Below are 27,187 nucleotides of genomic sequence, written 5' to 3'. Positions count from 1 at the left end.
TTGCTTGCATTTTCTCTTTTGGGAGAGTTAATGGTCTTCAAATGGTTATAGTAACAACAACTTTATGCGTTGAATTCTTGAAATTTGAAATAAGGGAGGCTGTGCTTTTCATGCTGATAAGTCCCTATTCTTGTTGTAAATGAATTAAATTGATTTACTTTGGCTTGAATTTGTACCTTGTCAGATGGGGTAGTTGTAAGTGAGATTAGCAGGAGGGATAATGAAACAATTGCCATGCAGATCTACTACCGTGGTTGGGTTATTTCGCAGATCCAGTAATTGCACCTTTTATCGTGCGGAACTTGCAAAAAGGCGTTATCAGCTTACTGATATAGAGTCTTTTGGTCCTTTCAGTTAAGTTGGTATCGTCTTTACAAACATGCCATATTATATACAGAGGCTTTATAATACTTGCAGAACGTCATTCTCTCCCAATGGCCCTCTTTCTGATGAAGCTCTTGAAAGAGTTCGTACTATGCTAGGTATTCACTGTTGATTCTTTCTTTGTTCCTGTTTGTTCTTTGAGCTTATGATTGAACAAGCCTGCTATGTTTTATTAGTTATTATAACTGAGATATAATCATGTTGAAAGTAATTCTTAATTTTCTGTATGTTATTGGAACTAGTAGTTTGTAAATACTATGGAAGCTAATGTTTGTAGCATTTAGCTGCGTTGTTATTTTCCAACAAAATTGAAACATGTGATTTATTATCAGGTTAATTAATTTAATTCAGTTGGATCTTTCTTTGGATGACATCAGCTAACGAAGTTGCTTCATGCAACTCCTAGTATCTTAATTTCTTGGAAAGTGCATGATCTGCCTAGAAATAGTCCCACACCATTTTGCCGATCAGAATACCAAGTTTCCATGTGCCTTAGTAATTAAAACCAAAAAAATTTATCCGTCATTTTTGGGATGTTAAGCTTGTTTTCTTTTAAGTTCAAAATTTTGTCCTAGGAAGATACTCTGACATAATTTAATTGGTAAAATGTTTCCAGATTTCCACCAAATTTAATTACAAAACCACGGACTTTTATTGACAAAGTTAATTTTAGTAGTGTGAAAAAATTGCTATCCCTCCCAACCAGACCTATTTCAGAACTTCATTATGCTTTTAAGGAAGTAATCTTCCTTTCTATTATTAAAGTTATTTTTTTATAAGAAGGAAGGCCTCGTTACAAACTTCCTTCATAACCGTCAAGCAAGAAAGACTCAACAGACATTGGAAGGAAGAAAAGAGTGCCTTAGAAATTTTATTGCATAAGAACCAAGTACAATAAGATCAAACTACCACCCAAAAACGATGGCAGCTCACTCAACACAGTGCAAAACAACACTACCTACATGAATATGTTTATACCCTACAACAAAACTACCTTATAGGTTAATCAACCAATTACAAACAAATATCATTCCTTATTGTTCCCGATATACCAATAATAGAAAAACAACAACCCAATTAATTCCCCATCATTTAACCAATCCCTTGTTTGGCAAATTCATTCGCTTCACAATTAGCTACTCTCGCCACATAACCCGTAAGAGGAGGAGACCAACTGACTACCTTTTGTGATATTTTTTCATTGAACATAACACGATCAGCTAGTACCAGATCCCCCACAAGACTATCGAAAGAGACCATTAATTTAGGAAATTTTGAAGAAAATCATGATGCCACTCTATACCTTGATAGAAAAGATAACAAAGTGCAATCTAATTTCCTATTATTAAAAATAATATCATTCATCATTTTCCAAATTGACCACAAAACCGCTCCTGGGATGAAGGCCCAAACGCATGAGCGTGGAACAAGATCAAACCAAACTAAAAATAAGGCTACAGGGCACTCTGGAATTGCAAAAGAAACCTCCCACTGGCGTAAAAAGCTAGCCAATAACCCCCAAGACACTTTGCAAGAAAAGAATAGATGAGAAACCGTTTCTTGAACCAACCCACATAACAGACAATAAGGATCTCCTATACCTTGTAGCCCACGTTTTATTAACTCTACCTTGACCGTAACCTTATTGTGCACCACTTTCCAAATAAAATATTCAACCTTAGGAGGAGTTAAACTGGCCCAGACATTTTTTTCCCAGGGAAAACTATCGAACGAGGTTCCAAGAAAAATTTCAAGACAAGATTTCACTGGAAACATCCCATCTCATTCTCCCGCCCATAGAAGACTATCATCCATCGATGACGAATGATTTAAATTATACAACAATGGCATAAGCTTATTCCACTGCATTAACTCTTAATCGACAAGGTTTCTCTTCATGGCAATATCCCAGAAACAGCCTGACGAATTAATTTTCCTGAAATCGGCGATCTTTCCCTCTTTGTTGATTGATAATGTGAGCAAGTGAGGAAAATGTACCCTCAATGAAACTCCGTCCAGCCAAGCGTCATGACAGAATCTTATTGAGACCCCATTGCCCGCCTTCAACAGAAAGTTACTTCGCAAATATTCCCCAAACTCGTCATCAAAACAAAAATTCTTCGCAACCCCTTTCCATATCCAAGAAGCTTTGTAAGAGGTCGAACTATCCACCCCCATAGTATTTGAATTAATATTGTTTTTGCAACAAATTATCCTTTTCCACCATGAGTTTTTCTCGTTGACAAACTTTCAGATCCACTTTCCTAACAAAACTCTATTCATAAGCTCAAGATTTGGAACCCCAATCCCTCCCAGTGCATTAGGCTTGCAGGCAATCTCGCAATTAACCTAATGATTTTTTTTAATACACGACTTCCCCCAAAGAAAATTTACCATAATTGAGTTTAGCCTCTTCAGAACACACCTCGGTAATCTAAAAATCGACATGAAGTATATTGGTAAAGAGCAAAGAACCGATTTAATCAACACCACTCTACCAGCGATGGATAGGGAGACAGACTTTCACCCGGTCAATTTTTTGTAGAACTTTTGAATAATCGGATCCCATAGAGAAACTGAGTTTTTCTTCAGCCCAAGAAAAAGCCCCAAGTATTCCGTTGGAAAAGAACCCACTATGCTCCCTATTGCAGCAACCCACTCAGAAATAATCTCATCGTTCACGTTGATACCGAATAACCTACTCTTTGAAAGATTAGTCTTCAATCCTGACATCAACTCAAAAATCAGAAGCACCCTTCTTACTTTTTTCAATTCCCCAATAGTTACATTACAAAAAATTAACAAATCATTTGTGAATTGAAGATAAGAGAGCTCAAAAGAATCTCCCGGACTCCCAATCTCAAAACCTCTAAACAAGCCTAACCTCACAGCTTTTGACAACATCAAGCTCAATAGTTCGGCAACCAAATTGAAAAGGAGCGGGGAAAGAGAGCAACCTTGATGAAGACCCCTCGCAATCCAAAATTCATCTGATGGAGAACTATTCACCAACACCGAAATGGGAGCCGTAGAAACATATTTTCATCCAAGATCTCCATCTCTGACCAAACCCATGCAATCCACTAATTTCAATAGCAAATTCCAATTGATTGAGTCATACACTCTTCGGAATTCAACCTTAAACGCTACTCCTTGAAGACCTTTCCTCCTCCAACAATATATCCCCTTATTCGCGATAAAGGAACAATACGTGATTTGCCAACCCGGAATGAAAGCAAATTGGGAAGGGCTAACTATTGCATTCATACATGGACTCAATCTTATGGAAACCACCTTTGACAAGATCTTATATAGTTCACCCACAAGGCTTACCCTTTATCCCAACTTTTCCCTGCAAAGAAATCACAAAAAACTTCATGTATCCTCTTTTATTTCCTGCTAAAACTTTTTGAAGAACCCCATTATCAGCCCGTCTGGTCCCGGTGCCTTGTTGCTATCCGACGACGAAATTGCATCTCAAACTTCTTCCGCTGAGAAGAGTCTCTCTAAAAATGAATTATAATCTACTGAAATCCTGGAGAAATTAAACTCCATCGCCTCCACCTCCACTGTAGGGTTCTTATTGAACGCTTCTTTGAAATAAGCAACCACATTTTCTTTAATCTCATCAGGATTCGACGTCAAATGCCCCCCCCCCCACTTTCAACACTTTAATAACATTCACCCTTCCTATGTTTGATACACACATATGGAAAAATCTAGTATTGCGATCACCCTCCAAGCACCACTTAACGTGATTTCTGTAACCACACTGCTTCTACGTTTTTTATATAGATCCCAAAGATTCCTTCTAGCCGGACCCAAAGATTCTATAGAGATAGTAGTGGAACCTTGTTGCATTTGCAGCTCTGATTCATGAATTATTTTTTCCAACTCCACAATTGATCGTTGCATACTGTTGAAACTGAATTTTGATCATTCCTTCATTACCGGTTTGGAACTTTTAAGAATACTGTATATTCCTTTCATTCTACTTCCCAGCCTTGCTCTCTGGAATTCCTCAACCATTCTATCCTTGAAGCCATCTTCGTCCAGCACGTAATTGAACAATCTGAAAGGTTTTGGGCCCCAATCCAGGTCGTTACTTTCCAAACTAATTGCATTATGGTCCGATAATGATCTCATGAGCAAAATCTGATTCACAGATGGAAACACCGACAAGAAGTTAAAATCCACTAGAAACCTGTCCAATCTGAAAAATGTTGGATAATCCTTATTATTGCTCCAAGTAAAGTTACCACCCGACATAGGGAGATCATTAAGGCTAGCCTTTTGTACAAACTCATTTAAAATGGTCATTGAGAACCTATTGTGTATCCTCTCCCCATTTTCTCTTCTTCTGACAGGTATGCATTAAAATCTCCTCCCAAACAAATAGGACATTCCAATTGCCACACAAAGTCTAACTACGCCTAAAAAAGATTATTTTTCCATATCAACAGACGGTCCATAAACTTTAATAAACCAACAAGAAATAGACATTTCTTTCAGATTACTTTTAACTGCAATAAACCTGTCATGTACATATTCAGTCTCCACCTCCAATTTACTTTCATCGCAAAGCGTTAACAATCCTCCTGATGACTCGACTGCTGGAGATTTTACAAACCCGTTCAAAAGATTTCCACCCAACCTCCTCCTTAAGGAAGGAATGATACTCTCCAACTTCGTTTCTTGTATGAACATTAACGTTGACCTCTTCCCTACGATGATATTCCTCACAGACCTAGACTTTTCTTTCCTGCCCAACCCCCGCACATTCCACGTTATCATACTAAAACTCGACATAAAAAGAAAAAAAACACCTACTTCCCACAAAAACATCAGAGTCCATCCGCCATCGTCTTTTCCTCAAACACTGCCTTCACATTTTCCATGAAAGCTTTTCTTCCTCCTCGGAACGTAACACCCATCAAGTTGCTTACTTCCCAACTAGCCCGAGCTTCTTCCTCCTCATCCGAACAATGCCCTAAGGACTTTGCTTTTTCCTTCATTTTCTCTCTCGAATTGCTCCTTCCCCTGCTTCTACTATATACTCTCTTATAGAATTTATTTTCGATTTTGCTACTTGACGCCTTCCTTTCTATCGAGCGACCACGATTTGGAGGAGAGCCTACTAACCTGAATTTCTTGCGAGCATCAAGCTTAATTGAACCTCCTTCAATGTATCCTAGAGCAGTCCGCAAGTTGGAAGTATTTTTATTAGGAGAATTATTCTGATAGACCCAATCTCACTATCTCGAATATGCTCGTTATTCTCCTTATTTGAACCCGACAGTTTCTGCATCATTAGGATTTCATAATTGTCCTGATTAGTTATATCCACCTCCACCGAATTTAGATTTCTTGGAACCAATTCCTCAATAATTCTAGTAGCAGAAGCAAGGATGCCACCTGTTAGCAAATCTGGATCACACGGAACCAAGCTCGCCTTGTTCATCACTCCAACCTCTTGGGCAACATCGTCCCTCAAAACCTCAACATCGCATTGATTCTCCGGTGATTCTTCAACCCATTCATCAGAAAAGTCTCCATCGCTCTCATCATTCGTTACCTCTGAATATCCATCAATCGACAGCTTAACTTGGACTTTTATCACTTATAACCTACCATTGGTGTTTATTGAAATTGACTCCGGGAGATCAAACGGACTACCCACCCTAATCAACATCTTCGTTGTTGTGTAGTCCAGCTTCATCAAAGTTTTCTTCCTAATCTCTATTAACTCCCCACGCCGTGAGGCCAAGCTTGAAAAGAAGACCTCATTCCAGCAATTTAGAGGAACTCCGATTAACGAAACTTCACAAAAGGCCAAAGGGCCTCCCCCTTCCGATAATACTTGTCTCAACCAGTTGAACCAATAGTTAAGCTCCAAGGCTTTTTCACTCAGGGCCTTCAACTTGTCCTCCTCCGACAGAAAAGAAACTAGGCAGGAGTTCCTAGCGTACCCCCATTTCGCAACATTAGCGACAATACCTTCACTATACAACGCTCTCTGTATTAATTCCGTGTCGTACTATTGCTTATGAATTCCAGTCATCGACCTCCTTAACCATTTTTTCTCCTCCACCGGCATGAAAACATAATAGGGCTCTTTTGCAGCTCCATCTGGACCATCTCCTCTCATTTGCTTGTTCGACACGAAAACCTATTTGTACGATCTATTATCCCTGAATCTTCTAAATTACTCTTATCCCTTCCTCGAATTTCCTATCGCGCCACCACCAATCTTCTATGTAATCCCCTGAACGTTTTCCTTAACCTCTACCGCCTTCCTAATTCTCTTATATTTGGCGACCCCACAGAAACTCTCAAACCATCAATCCAAGTACCATTGGTTTTCTCAATGGCATTCCTCATATCATTTTCAGTCGCAAATTGGATGAACGCAAGTGTAGAAGTTTTATACCTTGGTTTATTCAAGACATTTGGGATAAAGATCCTAACAACAGGACCACGACACATGAACAAATCCCTTAATTCTCTTTTAGTTACTCTCTTGGAAAGGTTGTTGACAAAAATTGTCCATTCTTCACTAGAGGAGGAACGACTTTTCATACGACATACCGCTCTTTCTCTATTATGCTCACTCATATTAAAACTCAGCAACCAAAACTTAGACTAATGCACCACCCATGGAACAATCACAAGAAAAGTTATCCTGTGCGCAGCCAACCACCAACAATAATGTCGGACGACGAAACCGACTGCAATGGATTACCGATTCAGACAGATTATGAGCGGACAGCAATGAGGAATTAAAATGCAGTTACAGTGTGGCGAAAAAATCAACTGATCTGTCGGAAAAAGGGGAAACAGTACGACGGCTAGGATTCCGACGAAACTTTAACGGCTTTTCTACGGCAGACGGCAGCTCTGTTCGGCAAATCAACAAAGGGGTTTTGGTCGGAATGCACCGGCGTTTCGAATGGGAAGGGCGGTGACTGCACCGCCGGCCGGAGCAAGGAGGATCGGATCCGATGAGAAATGGTCGGTAATGGGTTTTCTAGGGTAGATCTGCGCCGATTTAGTGATTTTCTTTAAAAACTAAGCTTGAAAATGGATTCACTGTGACCAGACGAAGTTCCCTGTTAAAAATGTCGGCGAAAGGTTGTCGGAATGTGGCGGCAGACGACGGACGGTGGACGACGGATGACGGACGACGGACTGACGATGATTGACAGGTGAACGTTGCTTGCAGTGATGGAATATACCTGACAAAAAGCTTTAAGAAATTCAAAGTGATTAGAAATATGGTAGTTTGAGTTCAAATTCGTAAATGACTACAATAATGCTATTTGTTTCTGTGAGGGAAAACAATGAGTACATTATTAAAGTTAATCATATCATCTATCATGTCTGATTGTAAATTATCACTGCTAGACGTCTTTAGGCACTGAAAATCAACCTTCAAAATATGTATCACGAGTATAAAAGCTTGCTGATTGACAAGTTAAATTTTTTCTGCTTTCTTCACATTGAGTAGCAGCTCCGTTATGGTGGAACATTCTGGTTTTTACTTGCTAGGCATATTGACAATTATTTAACTTTTAAGTGCTTCTAGATGTAAAATAGAAAACAATGATTGCGTTGTTCTTTATTTTCCCTTTTCTCATGCGGTCTGAGGACTACACTAATTGCAATTCCTTTTTTTCCTGTAATAGACGTGCGTCCTTGTGAGTATTGAAACTTATTGATATTCTAATGGAATCAGATTAAGATATCAGTGAGAGTGATTATATTATCCTAAGTTAGTGTCAAGTACCGGGGTATAATATAACATTAAAGTGCACTTCTTGGTAGGTGTTATTATTACAACTTTGGTTTTATTTGATTAACTGTACAAAATTTTAACCCCAGAATATGAAGCCCCCAATTTTTTTTTTCTCATGAAGTGATGAAACCTAGTTCCATAGCATATTCAATGCATTTGAACACAAAATTTCATTTTATTTCAGATAAAATTAAGCCTTCTGATGTGGGTCTGGAACAGGAGGTGCAGGTGGTACGTAATTGGTCTGGTCCTGTAAATGAGCGGAATGGAAGCCATCCGTCATTGTCTCCAATCAAGTATATGCACTTGCACGAGTGTGATAACTTCTCTGTAAGCACAAACTTTATGTTACCTATCACCATTATTTGTGAAGATATTTACTTACTATTGAGGACATAACATTTTAGAGTTTTAAAAGCGAGGAAGTTGCATTTAGCTGGAAATGTCCTAGAATTGATTAAAATGAACACATACCTCGAAAATAAATTTAAACTTTTAAAATTGAAGTTGCATTACTAGCTATCATCAGGCCTTCATTTTTTTCTCTTTCTCTGCAGATAAGATTTTTTTGTATGGCACCTTCCTCTATCATACCTCTGAACTATCATCCAGGAATGACAGTGCTTAGCAGGCTTATCTATGGCTCATTACACGTAAAGTCATATGATTGGCTTGACCCAACAGAGCTTGAAGATCCACTACAAGGTGTGTGTTTTCTTACATATTTTTGTGTCTTCGATGCATGTTGCATGTTAACTAAACCATAACCGAGGATGTCCATAAAATAATATGTTCTTATGTATAATTTTGATAGCAAATTTATATGTTTGTTTCCCGTTGACCCATTAATGATAGCATCCTTTATATTCCTTGAAACATTATGAATCCCATTTTTAATAATTATTCTTTTCTAAATACCTTTGTTTTAGGGGTTTTTTTTCCTGGTAATTTGTTCCAGAAGATTTAGTACATAAAGTTCTGTTAATCTTCTGATGTTAGAAATCCTATGTAACTGCCGTTCTTCCCAAATATATATTATAAGATTAGTATTCATATAAGACTTGATAGCGAAATGAACTTCCATTTAAATCTATATTTGCTTTGTGATATACAGCTTTTCTTGTATAAGCTGCATTTAATTTAGTTATGTGCTGGTATTTTTTGTTGTTGAAAATAACAGAAAATATTTTGTGATCAAAATTAACTTGATTGAAATGTTGGTTGGAATAAGAGGAAGAAGACATAGGTAAAGTGTACCCGTCGGTGGCTGTCTCTTTGTTACATCTAATGACAGTTTAAATATGGTAGATGTGAAGAGCCTTTTTGCTAGCATCTAAGGAAGTGAGAGGCCTATTCAATTCTTAATCTTTGTGTAGATGTAGTTACTTCCTGCATATTGAGAATGCTAGTGACATATCTCAACTGGTTTGGTGAAATATTTGGAGGCTCCTGTACTTAGCTAGGGATGTGTACAGTTATATTCAATTGGAACTTTCATATATATAAAAAGGAAACAAAAAAACTGTTTGAAAGCAAACCAGAACAAATTAATGACTATGGAAGCCAACTGAAGCTTATCTTTTGACCTTTGATGAGATTTCAACCGAGTTCTGCGTGGGTTTCATATTACAAATTTTAATGGAATTTGGTATCGTCCAAATATTTCGACCCTAAAGAGAATGAACAGAGGATGGGGTTGGTTTGGTTGCGTGGTGGTAGTAGGTGGTGGTGCCACAATTGAGCTATTTCAGTGGCCAAAAAGATTGTGGCCTTGAATTAGCATAGATACCTAGGCTTTCCAAATGGTGATATTGTGACTGTCAGACTACTTGATTGGTAGTTGCGATGCTGGATGAAATTCTACCACTCTGTTGTTCTTGTGAATGCCTGGTGTTGTCAGCATTGAGAACAATTGAGTTGGAGTCCATATTTAGAGAGTTACCTCATCTATATCACAACGAAACTACTACTGGAAAAGTATGCCAATAAACTGAAATTACAAAAACAACAAACTAACTAAATAGCTAAAATAAAGGAAATCAAATGAAAAGAGATCAGCCTTATAAGATACCAGGGTACATCTGTTAGACCCCCAATTCAAATTAGAATAATTCACTGAAACAGGGATACAGAGATGTGTCGGTTGTAAATTTAGAGTCAAATAGTTTCTTCTTAAGGTACATTTATTTGATTTCAACTTGGTGCTCACAAAGTGAGTGCAGGGAATTTGATGAAGAAACTTGCTAATGAAGTAATGTTACTATTCAATTGAGGTGTTTTATGATGTAATCTGACATTTCATGGGGTGGCTCCCCAGTGAATGCTTCTTTTATTTATTTAATATTTAATTAATTTATTTTGCTTGATGTCTGGTTTGCTTAGCATGCAAAATGGAGAGGAAGCTTTTGAACATATGGGATCAAATAAATAGGACGTATTAAATCTGGACTAGATCTTTTTCTGATTAGCTGAGATCTGTCTCCATTTGTGACTAATTTAGTGGCTTTTCAACAGATGTAGTAATATTGATAATTTATTCATAGAGAAAGGATTGAGATATCTCTGATTTTGAATGATGCATGTTCTCTTCACCCTTCCAAGAGTATAGGGAACTAATTATATAATCTTCAATCTTTGACTTGGATTTTCTTATTCTTGGTGGTTTGTAGCAAGAGCTGCAAAGCTTGTCAAGGGTACTGAGATGACAGCTCCTTGTGCGACAACAGTGCTTTATCCCACAAGAGGAGGCAACATTCATTGTTTCAGGACACGGACTCCCTGTGCCAATTTTTTATGTTTTATCTCCATCTTACTCTTCGGAGCATGGATGACACTGCACTTACTTCCAGAGATCCCCAAGAAAGGATTTACCTGGTAAGAAATATAGTTTTGAACCTAGTTAACAATGGTAAGGCTCTAAAATATGCTGAGACATGAAGATGAATGCAGCATGCTAGTTTCTTATTCATTTGCTTGTTTAAAATGAAGGCGAGATCAAAACGAATGAAGAGACGTTCTCCGAAGTGACTTGGTTAGAAGAGTTTCAGCCTCCTGTCTACTTTGTGATTCGGAGAGGGCTGTACAAGGGTCCTGTTATTAGAACTTGAAATATTCTTGTACCATGCATCCAATATTCTTAATGAACTACACCAATGCAAACCTGCGATTTCACTGACCTCACATTTTGTTAGTGGGACAGGGTAAGTTGAGAGGAACTTGGCACATAATGACTTTTCTTTTTTGCTTTGTTCATTTCAATTTGTTTGCCGAATGGTAATGAGAGTTCGTGATTATATCTTGTTTGTTGCCTCTTTGTGGTAATATAAACGCAAGCACGCATACATGTTCGATTTTTATCTTCCAATCCCTTTGGAGGAGACTCCTCACTTCCAGGTTATCGACCTCAGCACCATCCTCCTGACAGTCCCTTAAGGACCCCCCAACGTTCAGCCTCTAATGCCGAACACGAACATATTGATTTAAAAAATCCCATCATCTATCGACCTCGTTTCGCGGCACATCTCTTCAAGAAGCCATTCGATTTGCCCTATTGCTAGTACTGATGTTCAGCTTCAACCATCCTATCGGAGGCGGCTGCCATCGAGCTTCACGTCTTTCCAAAAGTTGATGCTCTCGCCATCCTTTAAATCAAAATCATTTACATTATTCTAGTCATTTTTTGTGGGCTGCGACATCGGCCTTGGTGCTGGTTGTTGTCGTCGGTATTTTTTTCCATTTCATATCATTGTTTTTCTTTATTTCTAATGACTCCGTGTTTGCGGCAATATTTTCTTTGTATTTTGGCACGCTTTTTTTTTTTAGATTGTTTGTTGTTTATTTTTCAGGGTTGAATTTAATGTCATCACGACTAATCAAGATGACGCTATTTTGTTATATCGCTGATCTTCCCTGCTTTGGATCCTCGAATTGGATTTGAATACGTAACGATCGTAAATAGTTATCTCATGATACTCGACTCTGCTTTACGTTTTGTCGGTGGTGTTTCGGTAGTTTAATCTTTTGTCGTGGTTCATTTACTGTAACGGTGAGATCTGTTCATATCTACCTTTTGCTCGAGTTTATTTGGATGAGACTTTCACATTTTCCTTGTATAGTCCTTATATGATCTTGAAGCAATGTTTCATTTATTATTTTTTTAACGATATATAATAAGACTGATTTAAAGAAAACTCATTTTCAGATTTAATAACTATAGCCCTTAGAATTATATCTGCCTCACTCTAAACAATCATTTCAATTTTGGTTGATAAAGAATTTTAAGTTTCATTAATGGTTGCAATATGTATACTAAAGTCAGCATGCCATACATATACAAAATTATGATGACACATTATGGATTAAAGTTTTAAAGGTACACACATGCATTAATACTATTAACCAAAAAAACTATAATAAAAAATAGTTTTATGAAAAAAATTTATGTCACTGTTTAAAAATTTGTTTGAGACGATACAAAAAAAATGCTCGAGTTTGCATATTTTTTCCTCAAAGTGCCACAAAACCCGTAGGTTTCTCCAAGTAAATTTTCTCATGTGTCACACCATTCAAAAAACCAATTTTGGCTCATGCTATGTACAGGCTCATCTAAAAATATATATAGGTTTTGCGCTATTTTTTAAAATAAGACCTCTACAATATTTTATAATAAGGATTATTTTGTCAAATTTAAAATTATGAGGGATCTACAAGATCTTTTTACTAAGATTAATCATGAAAAAAGATTAAAGATACTATCAAAATCTTCGTTTGTAACTTTTTCTCCCACTTTCCCGAAAACCAAACGAAAAATTTATTTTCACTTCGAAAAAATGATATTTGGACACAAATATTGTATATTAACGGACATGAATATCATTCAAGTGTAGGACCCCTTAAGTTTTGGGGTCCTGTAACATTTCACAAGCCACGTGTCGACAGTCATTTTCGTCCGAGACTATATATTACAATTATTATTATTATTATTACAAATATTACAAAACCGGGGCCCAGTTACAAATGAAGACCTGAAGGCCCAAGACCCGTACCAGGCCTAAAATCAAAGCAAACTCGAGAAGCCCAAACCCGATTAGGGTTTTCACGTCTCATCTCAGCCGCCAGCATCTACAACCATTGGATCTGGAGGGATCCAACGGTCCATATCCAATCTAGAAGAAACTCTAGGGTTCATCAACCCTAGAGATATTCCGGCCACCGCCTCCAGGTACCGTCCATGGTCCCTATATTCTATAATCTTCCATTATAGTCACCAAAATCAAGTTCTTATATCTTTTAATTTTGTCTTCACATTTTATTTATTTTTATTTTAGTCACCACCCGTATATTTACATATATTTAAATAATATTTTAGGATTATTTACACTTTTAATATATATATTTTATAATATTTCAAATATTGACCAATAATTTATATATTTTTTAATTTAATCCTATATTATTATTTTGGTTAATTATTTAATTGCAACTTTATTTTATTTTTATTATTATCTTTTATGTTTAAAATAAAATAATGAATAATTAAAAATAAAAAAGACACAAAAGTAATACCATTATTAAAAGTAATAATAAAAATTAGAAAGTGGAGCACTATAATTATGGATGTTTCATTTTAAAATGTATTTACATGTCCACTAAGTTTTGTCCGCAAATATTTTAATAAACCCACGTTTTTTATTTTAATTAATTATAATGCTTCATTTTATTTTATTTTCTTGAAATATGTATTTTATTCTCTTAATTTTAATATTTCTAATATTTTCATATTATTAGAGGATTATTTACAACTATAGTACTTTGCATATTAAGTAGTTGTAATAGTAACCTTAATATTTATATTTTCTTGATTAAATCATTAAAATTATAATATGTAATTGGGTTATATTATTTTATACAATAAGTCATAAAATATTTTCTTAACTGTTTAGGAAAGTATTTTAAAAGATTTGTTGCTATAAAATAATATCCTTAATATTTTCATGGGATCATAAATTGAAATAAAATACAAATTTGTTAATTTATTGCAAAGACATTAATTAATAAACAAAGATACCAATTTTGGGCGTTGTGGGGGTGATAATCCTTCCCCACACGTAACCGACTCCCGAATTCATTTTCTGGTAAGCAGACCCTTTTTATGTTATTTTAATATTATTTTTATAAATTTTATTAAGATAACATAACATTTTTGGTGACCAATCACACCTCGATAAAATGATTGGTGGCGACTCCACAAATTGTGTTTTATCTTATACCAGAAGAAAAACACTTACTTTTCGAGACGAGATTTAGAAAGCAACGACACTTGTTTTCACCGGGCGAAAAACTGTCTCGACAGCTTAGCGACTCCGCTGGGGACATTTTTTTAAAGTGAGTCAAGCCATCAGTTTATTAATTAATTGTCTTTGCAATAAATTTAAATTTGTTTTAATCTAGTTTTTTCCCTTGATTATTTTAATAACCATTTTCTGTATAAATAATTGTACTAATTAATTGTCTTTTTATGTTTTTCCTCACATACTGAGCATTGCATTCATGACATGAGCTAAAACCCCGCTCTTATCCTATTTAGCTTGAATGATAAACTACTCCCTCGTGTGGTTTTCACCTCCGTATGGGATAGGTGACCATTCTTCGAGCTCACACCTTATTTTCCTCGTGTGGTTTTCACCTCCGTATGGACATAAGGAAGTGTGTTCCTTCGATTTGAACTTAATCCGAAAGTCTGTAATGGACCATGATTGAGGGTTTGGCAGTCCAAGGGGACACCAACAAAGGACAATTCGTTGACCTTTTTTACCCTAGAGCCAAAACCCAACATATAATAAAGCCTAGAACTGGAGTCTAGGTGGAGCCTAATCTGATTGAGTTTTGTAAGATTAAGTACACAAGGAAAAACATGTTGTGCCTTTCAATTTACGCATTATTACTTTATTTTCTGAATAAATGCATGCAAACTAGAAATCATGCGGTTTAGGTTATTTTTCCAAGACAAAGTATGTAACTAGAAAGCATGAGGTTAGGATATGATTTTTCTTACTAACCAGTTTTGTATATATTCTGAAAATGCATATATTAATTGTTTTGTTTGCATTTGCATAATCATGACATATTCAAGGGTGTTGATTCAAGAGTGGTTATCAGAATTAAAGGTATTCATTATGAACAAAAAGTTTCATGATCAAATAAACTGTGATGCAGCCAAAGAAGGATATCTTGAGGAAGCTTTTAAAATCATGGAGGGGTATGCACATAAAAATCCTGTTAGATTGGTACCGAAAGCTTTTTATGGTAAAAGCATCAATAGGAGCAGTTACAAGGGAGAGAATTTTTATGAAACTCAAGCCCGTTTTGGAAAGACAAAAATAAGAAATTGAGAACAGAGGTTGAAGTCATGCTTGACGATTTCCGAAAAGTCAGTCAAACCTTTAAAGATGTTGGACTAGGAAATACTCCTGAAGAATGGATGACAGAAATTATTAAATTAATGTGTGATGCTGAGTATTGGAAAAAGATACATGAAGATCAAACAAAGAAATTCTCCTATGATTTTCAAATTGTTGAAGAAATGTACAACGCAACCATCACCAATTTAGAAAGATGTCAAGCTGAAAACCAGATATTGAAGAAGGATGTAGCCAACATGGAAACTTCATATCTAATTCGTCAAAACAAGATTGATGCTGAACTAAAAGTTATTAGAATTCAGAACCACACATTACTGAAAATGGTGGATGATTATGGAGATCTGGTACAAAAACTCATTGAACATAAATGTTCATTGATAAAGGAAAATGAGCAATATTGTCTGCAAATCCAAGAATTAACATGCAAGATGAAGGAAAAAGACAATGTCATGGAAGAAGTTGTTGTCCAGACAAGCAATATGGCTCATAAGCTGATAGACTTAGCTGACTTTACACGGAATTGAAACAAATTGATAACTCAACTTTTGAGCATGAATGGAAACTAACTTGGCTTTAGAGAAGTTAGGAGTAAAAGTTTTCCCTATATGTAAAGTTTTGTTTGATGTACCGAAACTTTTATGTTCAATGAAGGCTGTTTTAAGATGATCACTCTTGAGTAACACCTTTTTCATACATGCATTTGCATTTTGCATCTTTGCATTCATATTTTTATGTTTTCTTTTACATTGCACAATTTGCATTCTTATTTTTGTATTTCTACATTTTTTGCATTTTCATTCACATATTTGCAGTTGCATTCGCATTCGCATCTTTGCATAATTACATTTTGTTTCAAACTATTTTACATGCATTTAATCATAAAAATATGGGAATAATTCATGGAGGATTCCATGACAGAATTTTCGAAATCAAATTGGAGCTAACTTGGTCTTCCTAAAGAAGGATAAGAGTCATGAATGAGATTTTAGCAAGGGTTGGTAGAATCGAGAAACTGCAAGAGCAATTTATCAAGATTCAACAAGAAATGACTGATCATGCAAAAAAGTTACAGGATGATTCAAAAGAACAAATGACCATGTTAATGGACCTGGTGAATGTTGTTATCCATGGAGAGAAACCCTTAGAGGATCCCGCTGTAAAGGCTATGAATGAGGTTCTGAATGATAATGATGAGTTCGAAGTGATATTATCTAATGATCAAGAACCTATTAGGGAGTATAGTAATTCAAGATAGCTTCAAGATTTGGTCCCAGGGGGCATTGGTGAATTAATGGTGAATGAAGAATCAATGAAAGAAAAAAGTTCCCTTGTGAGAGATAAGCTTTACCCAAAGAAGAGGGGCATAGAAAAGGGTCAAAGACTGATCAAGAAGAAAAAGAATATGCAGGGTTTTCAATTCCATCCCTTCCACTTTTCGAGTGAAAAACTGCATTAAAAAATGCTCTCAGCAGAATTAATTACTCCACAATATATCCAACCATAGTGGCCTCCAAATGAAAAGTGGACCTATAGGAGGTTCCTTGGATAAACGAGACTGGAACTCCAAATTGTTTAGCTAAGGTTTCTAGTAACCTTGAGGGAAATTTCCAAGATCCTTTAAAGAAAGCAATTCAAAAGTGCAATGTAGAAGAAATGGTTAAGTTCAATGCTCAGAAATCATTGCCTCGATGGAGACTAATGTGATCAAATCTTGTGAAGAATATCATATGCAAGAAAATGAGAAAAGAAATCAAAGTAAAAAGGCTCTCATGGATGTAATTCGAGATTGGCACATAGGTTTAAAAATAAACTGGGAAGATGCCATCATGAAAACATCTCAAACACCCATATCAGACTTCCCGAGGACAGGTGGGGCTTTGGGCAGTTTAGAGAACATGACGAATACTACGCCCATCACAGCTGCAATATGTGTTCAGAACAAGGACAAAACTATTGTCACAAATGAGAATTGTTTTGAGCCCAACTTCCAACTGATAAACGAGGAGATGAGATCTGACCAAAAAGCTGCTAAGAAAGAAGTAGAAACTGGTGCGTCTGAGGAATCATCCAAACGAGCCCAGATAAGAGAAATGATCAAAAGATGGGGGGCAAGTGAGGACAAAGACGCTGTTCCAATTATAAACCCAACATTCTAGGAGTAATGGGGCGCATTATAAATAAACAAGTGGAAGTTGTTATATACCACTGTAGTACTCTCTACTTTCAGCATTTTGTTTAAACATATTTTTTGTTCCTTTCTCCGCCTTTTTGTGATAAATAATTTTGCTTTTATGGTTATGAGCAATGAATCAAATTTTAATATTGAAGTTTTGATTATCAAGTAAATTAAATATTCTTTTAATTTCTCAAGAATCGTAGATCTTTGGCAAGTGGTAAAATTATATCTTTCATATCCCGTCCAAAGCCAGAAATACAGAAATGACTATTTTTGTCCTTACAAAATCCAAATCCTGACACTACATTTATCTGAGACTCTGAAGTAATGTCTCTACCTGTTTTTGAGACACCAAATCCAGATGTTTACCTTCTTGGGTAGAGTTGATTAGTTTATAACATTCCACCATATACACGACTTCAAAAGTCACACATTTTCCCTTCCAGATACAAAATCATCATACTGGTAAAACCAAAAGACCTCAAAAGAACCAAAATTTTAATTATCCGTGAATCTTCCTGCAAGAAGAGATGAGATGAGGCATCATGGACGAACTTATCGAAGATAATTGCGAGTAATTGGGGCATGCTCGAAACAAGAAAAAGAATAATAAATAAAGATATTGATTTAAATAAATTATATCATGCATTAATTATATTGTTTTCATGTACATAAAAGTTAATTCTGAATATTCATCCCCCTATGGATACCTCTTTTTACAAAGGTTTCTGTGTATGAAATGATGAATGGCCTTCTTTCATTTTCCCTTTTGCAAAAGAAGAAAAATATATCATTTGTTGTCCCCATTTGAGCCTGAATGATTTTTCTTCTGATTCAACCATAACCAAGGATCACCCTCCACATTGGGGGGCAAGGTGAATGATATCTGCTCACATGAATAAAGATAATCAATCCAATTTTATTACAAAGACAAATATCCATGAAGTAAAGAGAGTTTTGAACCACAAGGAAGATCAAATATGAGGTGCTTAAAGATCAAATCCAGTCAAGAATAACAAATGCAAAAGGAGGTACTCAAAGCAATTGAAGTTTTATATTCATCCATTAGAAAAAAAGAGAAAAAACAAAAAACAAAAAAACAAAAAAGAAAAAAGAAAAAGAAAAAAGAAAAGAAAAAAAGATGACAAAAAAGGAAAAGAAATTGAATCAAGATGGGTGATTCATTGAGCCTCAAGTTATAAGGTTGATCAAGTGCAATTAGTTCAAAGATTCATATTCAACAAGAAGCGCAAGAAATGCTGGAAACATAAGAAAATGAAAATGAACCCAAAAATTGTCAGTCTAGATGGATCCAGAAAAAAATGATGAAATACAAGTAGCAAAGCAGATCCAAGTCAACAAAGGCAAATTGAAAGCATCAAAATGAATTGATCATTGGTTCAATTACCCTTAAACACTTGTTTGAACCTTTTTATCCCTTTCTTTAATAACCATAAACCCTGGCTAACGTTACGTACCTGAAAAGTCCATTCTAATAATACATTGATTTCTATATGAAAGAGACTATCTTCAGATTTCATTCCGCTTCTCAGAATTGATTTTTTATTTGCTAAAATTGGTTTTAAAATCTTTAATGCATGATATGTAAATGAAAAAAGGGGTTCAAGATGTAAAATTTCTAAATAACATTTTGAAACCGAATGAGGATTTGAGTTGAAAACCTGAAAAGGTGGCTCGAATATTGAATGGTGTAACAACGACATAAGAGATGATCTTAAGCTCTTGATGAAGCACCGCACGTCCCAAAAACGTTCCTGAGAGTTTGGAACCAAGAAGTATCTCTATGAGATAAGCATAACAACCATTTCTTCAAGTTAGTGGACACTCAAAAAGACATATATTCTAGACCAACCTGAAAGACCTTACTTTATCAGAATCAACTTACACCTTAAATCAGTCAATAATTTTGACACTTGCCATAGGACTATGATTTTTGAATGATTTAAAAGAGTAGTTGATTTATTTAATATTCTTTGAACTCATGCTTATGATTTGATTCAATTGTGAACCTGTAAGGGGCAATATTTTACAAAATTCTTCCATTCTTTGATAAAGAAATGAGAAAAACATTTTTAAACAGGACAGTCTCAAAGGAGAAAGGTCTTTGAAGCAAGTTGATGCCTATTCTACCTCTATTGGAAAAAAATAAACGATTCCAGAATGATGAAGCATTTCACATTTTTGAAAGCAAGTGATCTGAGAGACCAAAAAGTCTGGAGAATTGAACTTGTAACACTCTCTTGTGACATTATCAGCAATTCATCAACAAGGATCACCTCATTCAAAAGAGGCACATATCTCATACATTTTTGTCAGAAGAATTGATCACCTCTTAAGTTTGTGTCAACATGAAGAGAATCCCTCAAGTTACTTGACAACACTGCTATATAGTAACACTAGAACGAGAGCATTCAAGATTAAGAGATTCGACACCAAGAAAGCCACAAATACCCACAATGGGGCATTATCAAAATTGGACCTTATAGGAATCATGAGATTCAAATTAAACAGACATTGAGAGCAAGCCTTACAATTTAGAATGTTCAAAAATTTTGAAGGCTCACATTAGTATGGAAACGCTGGGGCATGCTGAAAGTCCATTTTAATCAAGAAACGAAAATATGGGGCATGCTGAAGGCCCATTTCAGACAAAAATGATCCATGAAGGGCATTGTTGAAGGCTTATATCAACAAGAAGCAAATGATGGGGCATGCTGAAAGCCCGTGTCATCTTTAAAAAAGTTGCATTATTCTGGTAATTCGATGCTGGCAAGCCAAAGTATTCCACTTGAAGTCCTATTGAGTTTTGTTCTCGTGACATCACACAAAAGCTCTGAACCATGCAAAGAGTTTCCCTGATTGAAAATCTAGGCATAAGCCACAAGAAAGGATGAACGTGTTATCAAATGTTTTACAAACCAATGATTATGGTGCTAAACCAATAGTATGATCATATGGTTTCAATTTGTTTGTCTTCTACAATCCCAAGGATAAAAGTGAGGAATGATGAAGATTTCTTTCCACGAAGGGGCGCTGAAATTTTAATAACAATAAACTAATGGAGCCAACTAAGGTTGAACGATAGGTTGTTGTTAAACATCTCGACATGATATGGTCTGAATGGCTTGCTCGAGATCTGATTATATGTGGAGACATGAAAGGAATTAGGATAAATCCTCCTTGTGATGTGTTTCAAGAATCAAATTAGAACAAACGACGCTCTCCTAATTAATCTCTGTTGAGTTTGGCATAGTTATATCTACATTCTTCAAAATGATAAATTTTCTTTTCAAAGATGAAAATCTTTATTGGATTTCTACATAAGTTCAAATAAAGAAAGTCGGTTTTATCATAGACAAAAAGAAGCAACAAGGTCATAATTCTGACTACAGCTAGAGCTTCGTAAATGAAACATTTCTTCTGAGACTTTAATGCAAATTGAGACAAGGAAGACACAAAGATACAAGTTGATCAGATGTTTTTTCAGAAATGCATGTCTGATAGCATAAGTTGCTACACTGATATTTGGAGAAAACCCTGAAAAGAAATTATTAAATGGAAGAAGATTGAATTCGTCACTCTGAAGTCAAACGAAGATTGAATCGACATTTTGCATTCATAAGAACATTATTTGCATAAAAGATCATGCATTACATTTGATTGCATTTGCATAAATACATTTTTCACATGAAGATGCAATGACAAAATACCTTACAAATGTAAGGTAGAATTCAAATCCCAAATACAGGAACATGTTAGGAGAGACAAACATCTGAAGAATAGATGAACGCAATCCACAAATGAAGCATTATTTTGAATTGGGGCATGGTACCCAACCAACAAGTTTCTCATTTAATCTTTTTTAAAAAATGAAATTCTTGAAAAGTAAGAAGTTTATTACCAGTAAAGTATTTCCCACAAATTTGTAAATCCTTCGGGTCATCTGTTAGTCTTTCGAGCATGATGCTTAAAACCTTCGGGTCATCTGTCAGTCTTTCGAGCAAGATGATAAGTCCTTAGGGCCATCCGTAAAGCCTTTGGGTAGGATGTTCACATATGATTTTCACATGAAAATGAGATAGCGATTTTCAAAGTTTCTCATTTAATGTTCTAGAAAATCAAATACTTGAAAAGTAAGAAGTTTCTTACCTAGTAAAGTATTTCCCACAAATTTGTAAATCATTCGGGTCATCTATTAGTCTTTCGAGCATGATGCTTAAAACCTTCGGCTCATATGTCAGTCTTTCGAGCAAGATGATAAGTCCTTAGGGCCATCCGTAAAGCCTTTGGGTAGGATGTTCACATATAATTTTCGCATGAAAATGAGATAGTGATTTTCAAAGTTTCTCATTTAATGTTCTAAAAAATCAAAATTTTGAAAAATAAGAAGTTTCTTACCTAGTAAAGTATTTCCCACAAATTTGTAAATCCTTCGGGTCATCTATTAGTCTTTCGAGCATGATGCTTAAAACATTCGGGATATCTGTCAGTCTTTCGAGCAAGATGATAAGTCTTTAGGGCCATCCATAAAATCTCAGGGTAGGATGTTTTAGCATGAAAATAAGAAAGCGATTACCAAAGTTTCTCATTTAATGTTCTAGAAAATTAAAACCTCCGGGTAATTTGTAAATCCTCCGGGTCATTTATAAAACCTCAGGGTAGGATATTTTCGCATGAAAATGAGAAAGCGATTACCAAAGTTTAATGTTCTAAAAAAATTAAATCCTCCAGGTCATATATAAAACCTCAGGGTAGGATGTTTTCGCATGAAAATGAGAAAGTGATTACCAAAGTTTCTCATTTAATGTTCTAGAAAATTAAAACCTCCGGGTAATTTATAAATCCTCTGGGTCATCTATAAAACCTCAGGGTAGGATGTTTTCGCATGAAAATGAGAAAGCGATTACCAAAGTTTCTCATTTAATGTTCAAGAAAAGTAAATCCTCCGGGTCATCTATAAAACCTCAGGGTAGGATGTTTTCACATGAAAATGAGAAAGCGATTTTCAAAGTTTCTCATTTAATTTTCAAGAAAATTAAAACCTCTAGGTGATTTATAAAACCTCCGGGTCATCTGTAAAACCTCCGGGTAGGATGTTTTTACTTTAATTTCCTTATAAAAACTTGCCAACAGGACGAATTTTTTTTGTCATTTTGTCTTTGCTCTATTCTTGTTAACACAAAAATGGGCAAAGAGTGACAGCTTTTTACAGTCATTTTCGTCAGAGACTATAAATTACAATTATTATTATTATTATTACAAATATTACAAAATTGGGGCCCAGTTAAAAATGAAGACCTGAAGGCCTAAGACCCGTGCCAGGCCTAAAATCAAAGCAAGCTTGAGAAGCCCAAACCCGATTAGGGTTTTCACATCTCATCTCAGCCGCCAGCATCTACAACCGTTGGATCTGGAGGGATCCAACGGTCCATATCCAATCTAGAAGAAACTCTAGGGTTCACCAACCCTAGAGATATTCCGGCTGCCGCCTCCAAGTGCCTCAACCAGTGACTGCCACGACGTCGCCGCCTCCAACAGAAGGATCCAGAAGAAACAAGGAGAACCGCACACCTCGCTCCCTATGGTGAATCACCATTGTAGATCCGGTGACTCACCAAAATGAACGGTTGTTCGAGGCCTTCCGAGGCCTATAAAAAGCCGAACCTGTAATAGAAAAAAAGAACAAGGAAGGAGACACGAAGAGAAGCAACGAACGACTGAAAGAAACAAACAGAGGAAGCACAAGAAAGGAGAAGAGATCTTACCTCCGTTGAAGCTCAAACATCATCGGAAAAGTGATTTTACCGAAGGTAAAATCTCAGATCTAGTCCGATTTACTAGATTTTAGCAAAAAAGAAGCTTAGATTCGGGTCGAAGGAAAGTCGATCTACGTTTTGAGGTACTTTTATTTTTTTGTCCACCGTGAATAGTGATCGGTGACCGGAATAGTGCCCGGCAGTGGCCGGACGGTGGTCAGCCCTCCCTCCGGTGAGGGAATTTAAAGAGAAGGGAGAGCTTCTCTGAGAGAGAAGCAAAATGAACAAATGAGAAGAATTAATGATTTAGGCATGTTTTGGCTTATTTATACCCAAATCAAAACTACGTCGTTTTGGGGAGGGAGTGTCTGTGTAATTTTAGAATTGGTTTAACCTCGTCTGTGGTCCCTGTATTCTGTAATCTTCCATTATAGTCACCGAAATCAGGTTCCTATATCTTTTAATTTTGTCTTCACATTTTATTTATTTTTATTTTAGTCACTACCTGTATATTTACATATATTTAAATAATATTTTAGGATTATTTACACTTTTAATATATATATTTTTATAATATTTTGAATATTGACCAATAATTTATATATTTTTTTAATTTAATCACATATTATTATTTTGGTTAATTATTTAATTGTAACTTTATTTTATTTTTATTATTACATTTTATGTTTAAAATAAAATAAATTAATGAATAATTAAAAATAAAAAAGATAATATCATTATTAAAAGTAATAATAAAAATTAGAAAGTTGAGCACTATAATTATGGATGTTTCATTTTAAAATGTATTTACATGTCCACTAAGTTTTGTCCACAAATATTTTAATAAACCCACGTTTTTTTAATTAATTATAATGCTTCATTTTATTTTTTTCTTGAAATATGTATTTTATTCTCTTAATTTTAATATTTCTAATATTTTCATATTATTAGAGGATTATTTACAACTTAGTACTTTGCATATTAAGTAGTTGTAATAGTAACCTTAATTTTTATATTTTCTTGATTAAATCATTAAAATTATTATATGTAATTGTGTTATATTATTTTATACAATAATTCATAAAATATTTTCTTAACTGGTTAGGAAAGTATTTTAAAAGATTTGTTGGTATAAAAAATATCCTTAATATTTTCATGGGATCATAAATTGAAATAAAATACAAATTTATTAATTTACTGCAAAGACATTAATTAATAAACAAATGTACCAATTTTGGGCGTTGTGGGGGTGCTAATCCTTCCCCACACGTAACTGACTCTCGAACTCATTTTTTGGTAAACAGACCCTTTTTGTGTTATTTTAATATTATTTTTATAAATTTTATTAAGATAACATAACATTTTTGGTGACCAATCACACCTCGATAAAATGATTGGTGACGACTCCACAAATTGTGTTTTATCTTATAGCAGAAAAAAATACTTACATTTTCGAGACGAGATTTAGAAAGCAACGACACTTGTTTTTGCTGGGCGAAATACCGTCTCGACACCACGTTCGTACATGAACGACTCTGATGATGAACAATCAATTTTTTAATGAAGCTAAAGCTAATATTATATGAATGGTTAAAAAATTATGAATTTTAGGCGATTTCATATATTTTTTGGCTATAAAATATGGATTTGGATGAACAAACGATTTTTTTTATGGTCCGTTAATCTTAAGGGTAAAATTATGATAGAGGAAAATTTGAAGGGATAATTGAACAAAAAAAACTTTAGGTTAGAAAGTAGAAAGAAGGGTAAACTTGGAGGGGGTAATTTGTAAGAAACGAGCAACTTATCTCATGGAATTTTATGATTAAATTTAAACTTTAAAAAATATAAAAAGAATTTGTTTTAGGCAAAGGGGCAGTTAATGTAAAATCGAGGTGATATAAGCTAATCGCAGCCTCCCCCCTGCTTCGTCTTTTCTCACTGTTGCGTTGTTCTCATCAGCGATCCCTTCCCTTCCATTACTTTCTTCTTTCCTCTTCTCTTCGTCCTAACTCTCTACGTCCATTTCTTGCAAATATTCATCAGAGTTTGATGGATCTCAAATTGGTTAGTTCCTTTTTTTTTTCCGATTCTCCATATTGTTCTTCTTTTGGTTTAAATTTTTGCGCAAGTATTTTTCAATTCATATATTTGCTATCGTATCCCCCATTTTATGTTTATTGTTTAAATTAAAAGCGATAATTAATTGAAATCTGTTCACTAGTACTTTTTAGGTTAATTGAATTACTTTTAGATTTTCTCAGGATGAGTTTAGTATTTGTTTTATATGATTGCATTATCACTTTTAGGGTTAATGTTCTAGTAATAGGAATATTGGCAATGAACATATGCATTGAATTCTTGAATTTTGTAATAAGGAAGGCTCTGTTTTTTATACTTGTTTATTCGCTTCTTTTTATTGTATATGAATTAAATTGATTTACTTTGGCTTCAATGTGTGCCTTGTCAGATGGGGTGGTTGTAAGTGAGATTAGCAGGAGGGATAATGAATTAATTGCCATGCAGATCTACTACCGTCGGGTTACTTCGCAGATCCAGTTATCACTGAATTGCATCTTTTATCGCACTATCAACTAGTGTGGTGCTTGCGTAAAAGGCGCTATCAGCTTACTGATATAGAGGCTTTTGGTCCTTTCAGTTAAGTTGGTACCGTCTTTGCAAATATGCCATATTATATACAGAGGCTTTATAATACTTGCAGAGCGTCATTCTCGCCCAATGGCCCTGTTTCTGATGAAGCTCTTGAAAAAGTCCGTACTATGCTAGGTATTCACTATTGATTTCTTCTTTCTTCATGTTTGTTCCTTGAACTTATGGTTGAAACAAGTCTTCTATGCTTTATTAGTTATTATAATTTATAACTGAGATAAAATCATGTTGAAAGTTATTATTAATTTCTACATGTTTCTGGAATTAGTAGTTAGTAAATATATGGAAGCTAATTTTTGTAGCGTGTAGCTGTGATGTTATTTTCAATCAAAATTGAAACGTGTGTACTCATTAACTAATTTAAGTATGTTGGATCTTTCATTGAATGAAATCAGCTATTGTAAGTTGCTTCATGCAACTCCTTGTATGCTAGTTTCTTGGCATGTCCATGAGCTACCAATAAATAGTTCCATTCCTTTTGGCTGATTTGAATACCAAGTTTCCATGTGGTTTCGTAACTAACAAAAAAAAAACTATCCTTCATTGTTCAGGATGTGCAGGTTATTTACTTTTAGTTCAAAATTTTCCCCTTTAGGAAAAAGCTCTGACATAACTTAATTGGCAAAACATTTCCAGATTTCCAACAAATTTAATTACACAGTCATAAACTTTTGTTGACAAAATGAACTTTAGTGGAGTGAGAACTTTGTTATCCCTTCTGCCAAGACCTATTTGAGAACTTCACTATGCTTTTAAGGATTTAATCTTCCTGTTCTCTACTTTTAAGATCTACTTCTTTTGATTTGTATTAAATTTTATAATTTTACCTATCATCTCTGATTGTAGATATACCTTCAAAATGATTGCTGCTAGTTATCTTTGAAGCACTTGTATTTTGACCATAAAAGCTTGTTATATGACGAGTTAAAATTGCAATTTGTTGTGCTTTACATTGAGCAGCTGC

General features: G+C 35.0%; 2 protein-coding genes and 1 long non-coding RNA gene across 7 annotated transcripts in view; 2 read left to right on the top strand and 1 right to left on the bottom strand.

The window, feature by feature from the left end:
- Positions 1-27,187, top strand: part of LOC120184545 (plant cysteine oxidase 4-like) — a 31,301-nt gene that overhangs the window by 1,152 nt on the left and 2,962 nt on the right. The window contains exons 1-2 of one of the 5 annotated variants that reach the window (XM_039188975.1): positions 25,465-25,620; positions 26,024-26,340. The exons of 3 other annotated variants lie outside the window; for them this stretch is intronic. In XM_039188975.1, the coding sequence (XP_039044906.1) occupies positions 26,238-26,340 (103 nt within the window). In that variant the 5' untranslated portion in view covers positions 25,465-25,620; positions 26,024-26,237. Of the gene's footprint in view, positions 1-25,464; positions 25,621-26,023; positions 26,341-27,187 lie in introns of those variants that run through there. One more of the 5 variants, XM_039188979.1, reaches the window with a different exon arrangement.
- Positions 309-11,426, top strand: LOC120184547 (plant cysteine oxidase 5-like). The gene is made up of 5 exons (XM_039188980.1): positions 309-482; positions 8,364-8,509; positions 8,737-8,884; positions 10,849-11,053; positions 11,168-11,426. The coding sequence occupies exons 1-5, from the start codon at positions 380-382 to the stop codon at positions 11,184-11,186; spliced, it is 621 nt and encodes a 206-aa protein (XP_039044911.1). The 5' UTR covers positions 309-379; the 3' UTR covers positions 11,187-11,426.
- Positions 5,394-27,187, bottom strand: LOC120184548. Its single transcript, XR_005522036.1, has 3 exons — positions 27,076-27,187; positions 7,733-7,813; positions 5,394-5,406 (listed from the first exon to the last, which is right to left on the bottom strand). It is a non-coding gene; the product is annotated as an uncharacterized LOC120184548 (long non-coding RNA).

Source organism: Hibiscus syriacus, unplaced genomic scaffold, assembly GCF_006381635.1.
Source record: "Hibiscus syriacus cultivar Baekdansim isolate YM2019G1 unplaced genomic scaffold, ASM638163v2 tig00112921_pilon, whole genome shotgun sequence".
Taxonomy (NCBI): Eukaryota; Viridiplantae; Streptophyta; class Magnoliopsida; order Malvales; family Malvaceae; genus Hibiscus; species Hibiscus syriacus.
The sequence above is the reverse complement of the archived record's forward strand: the minus strand, read 5'-3'. Positions and strand labels throughout refer to the sequence as shown.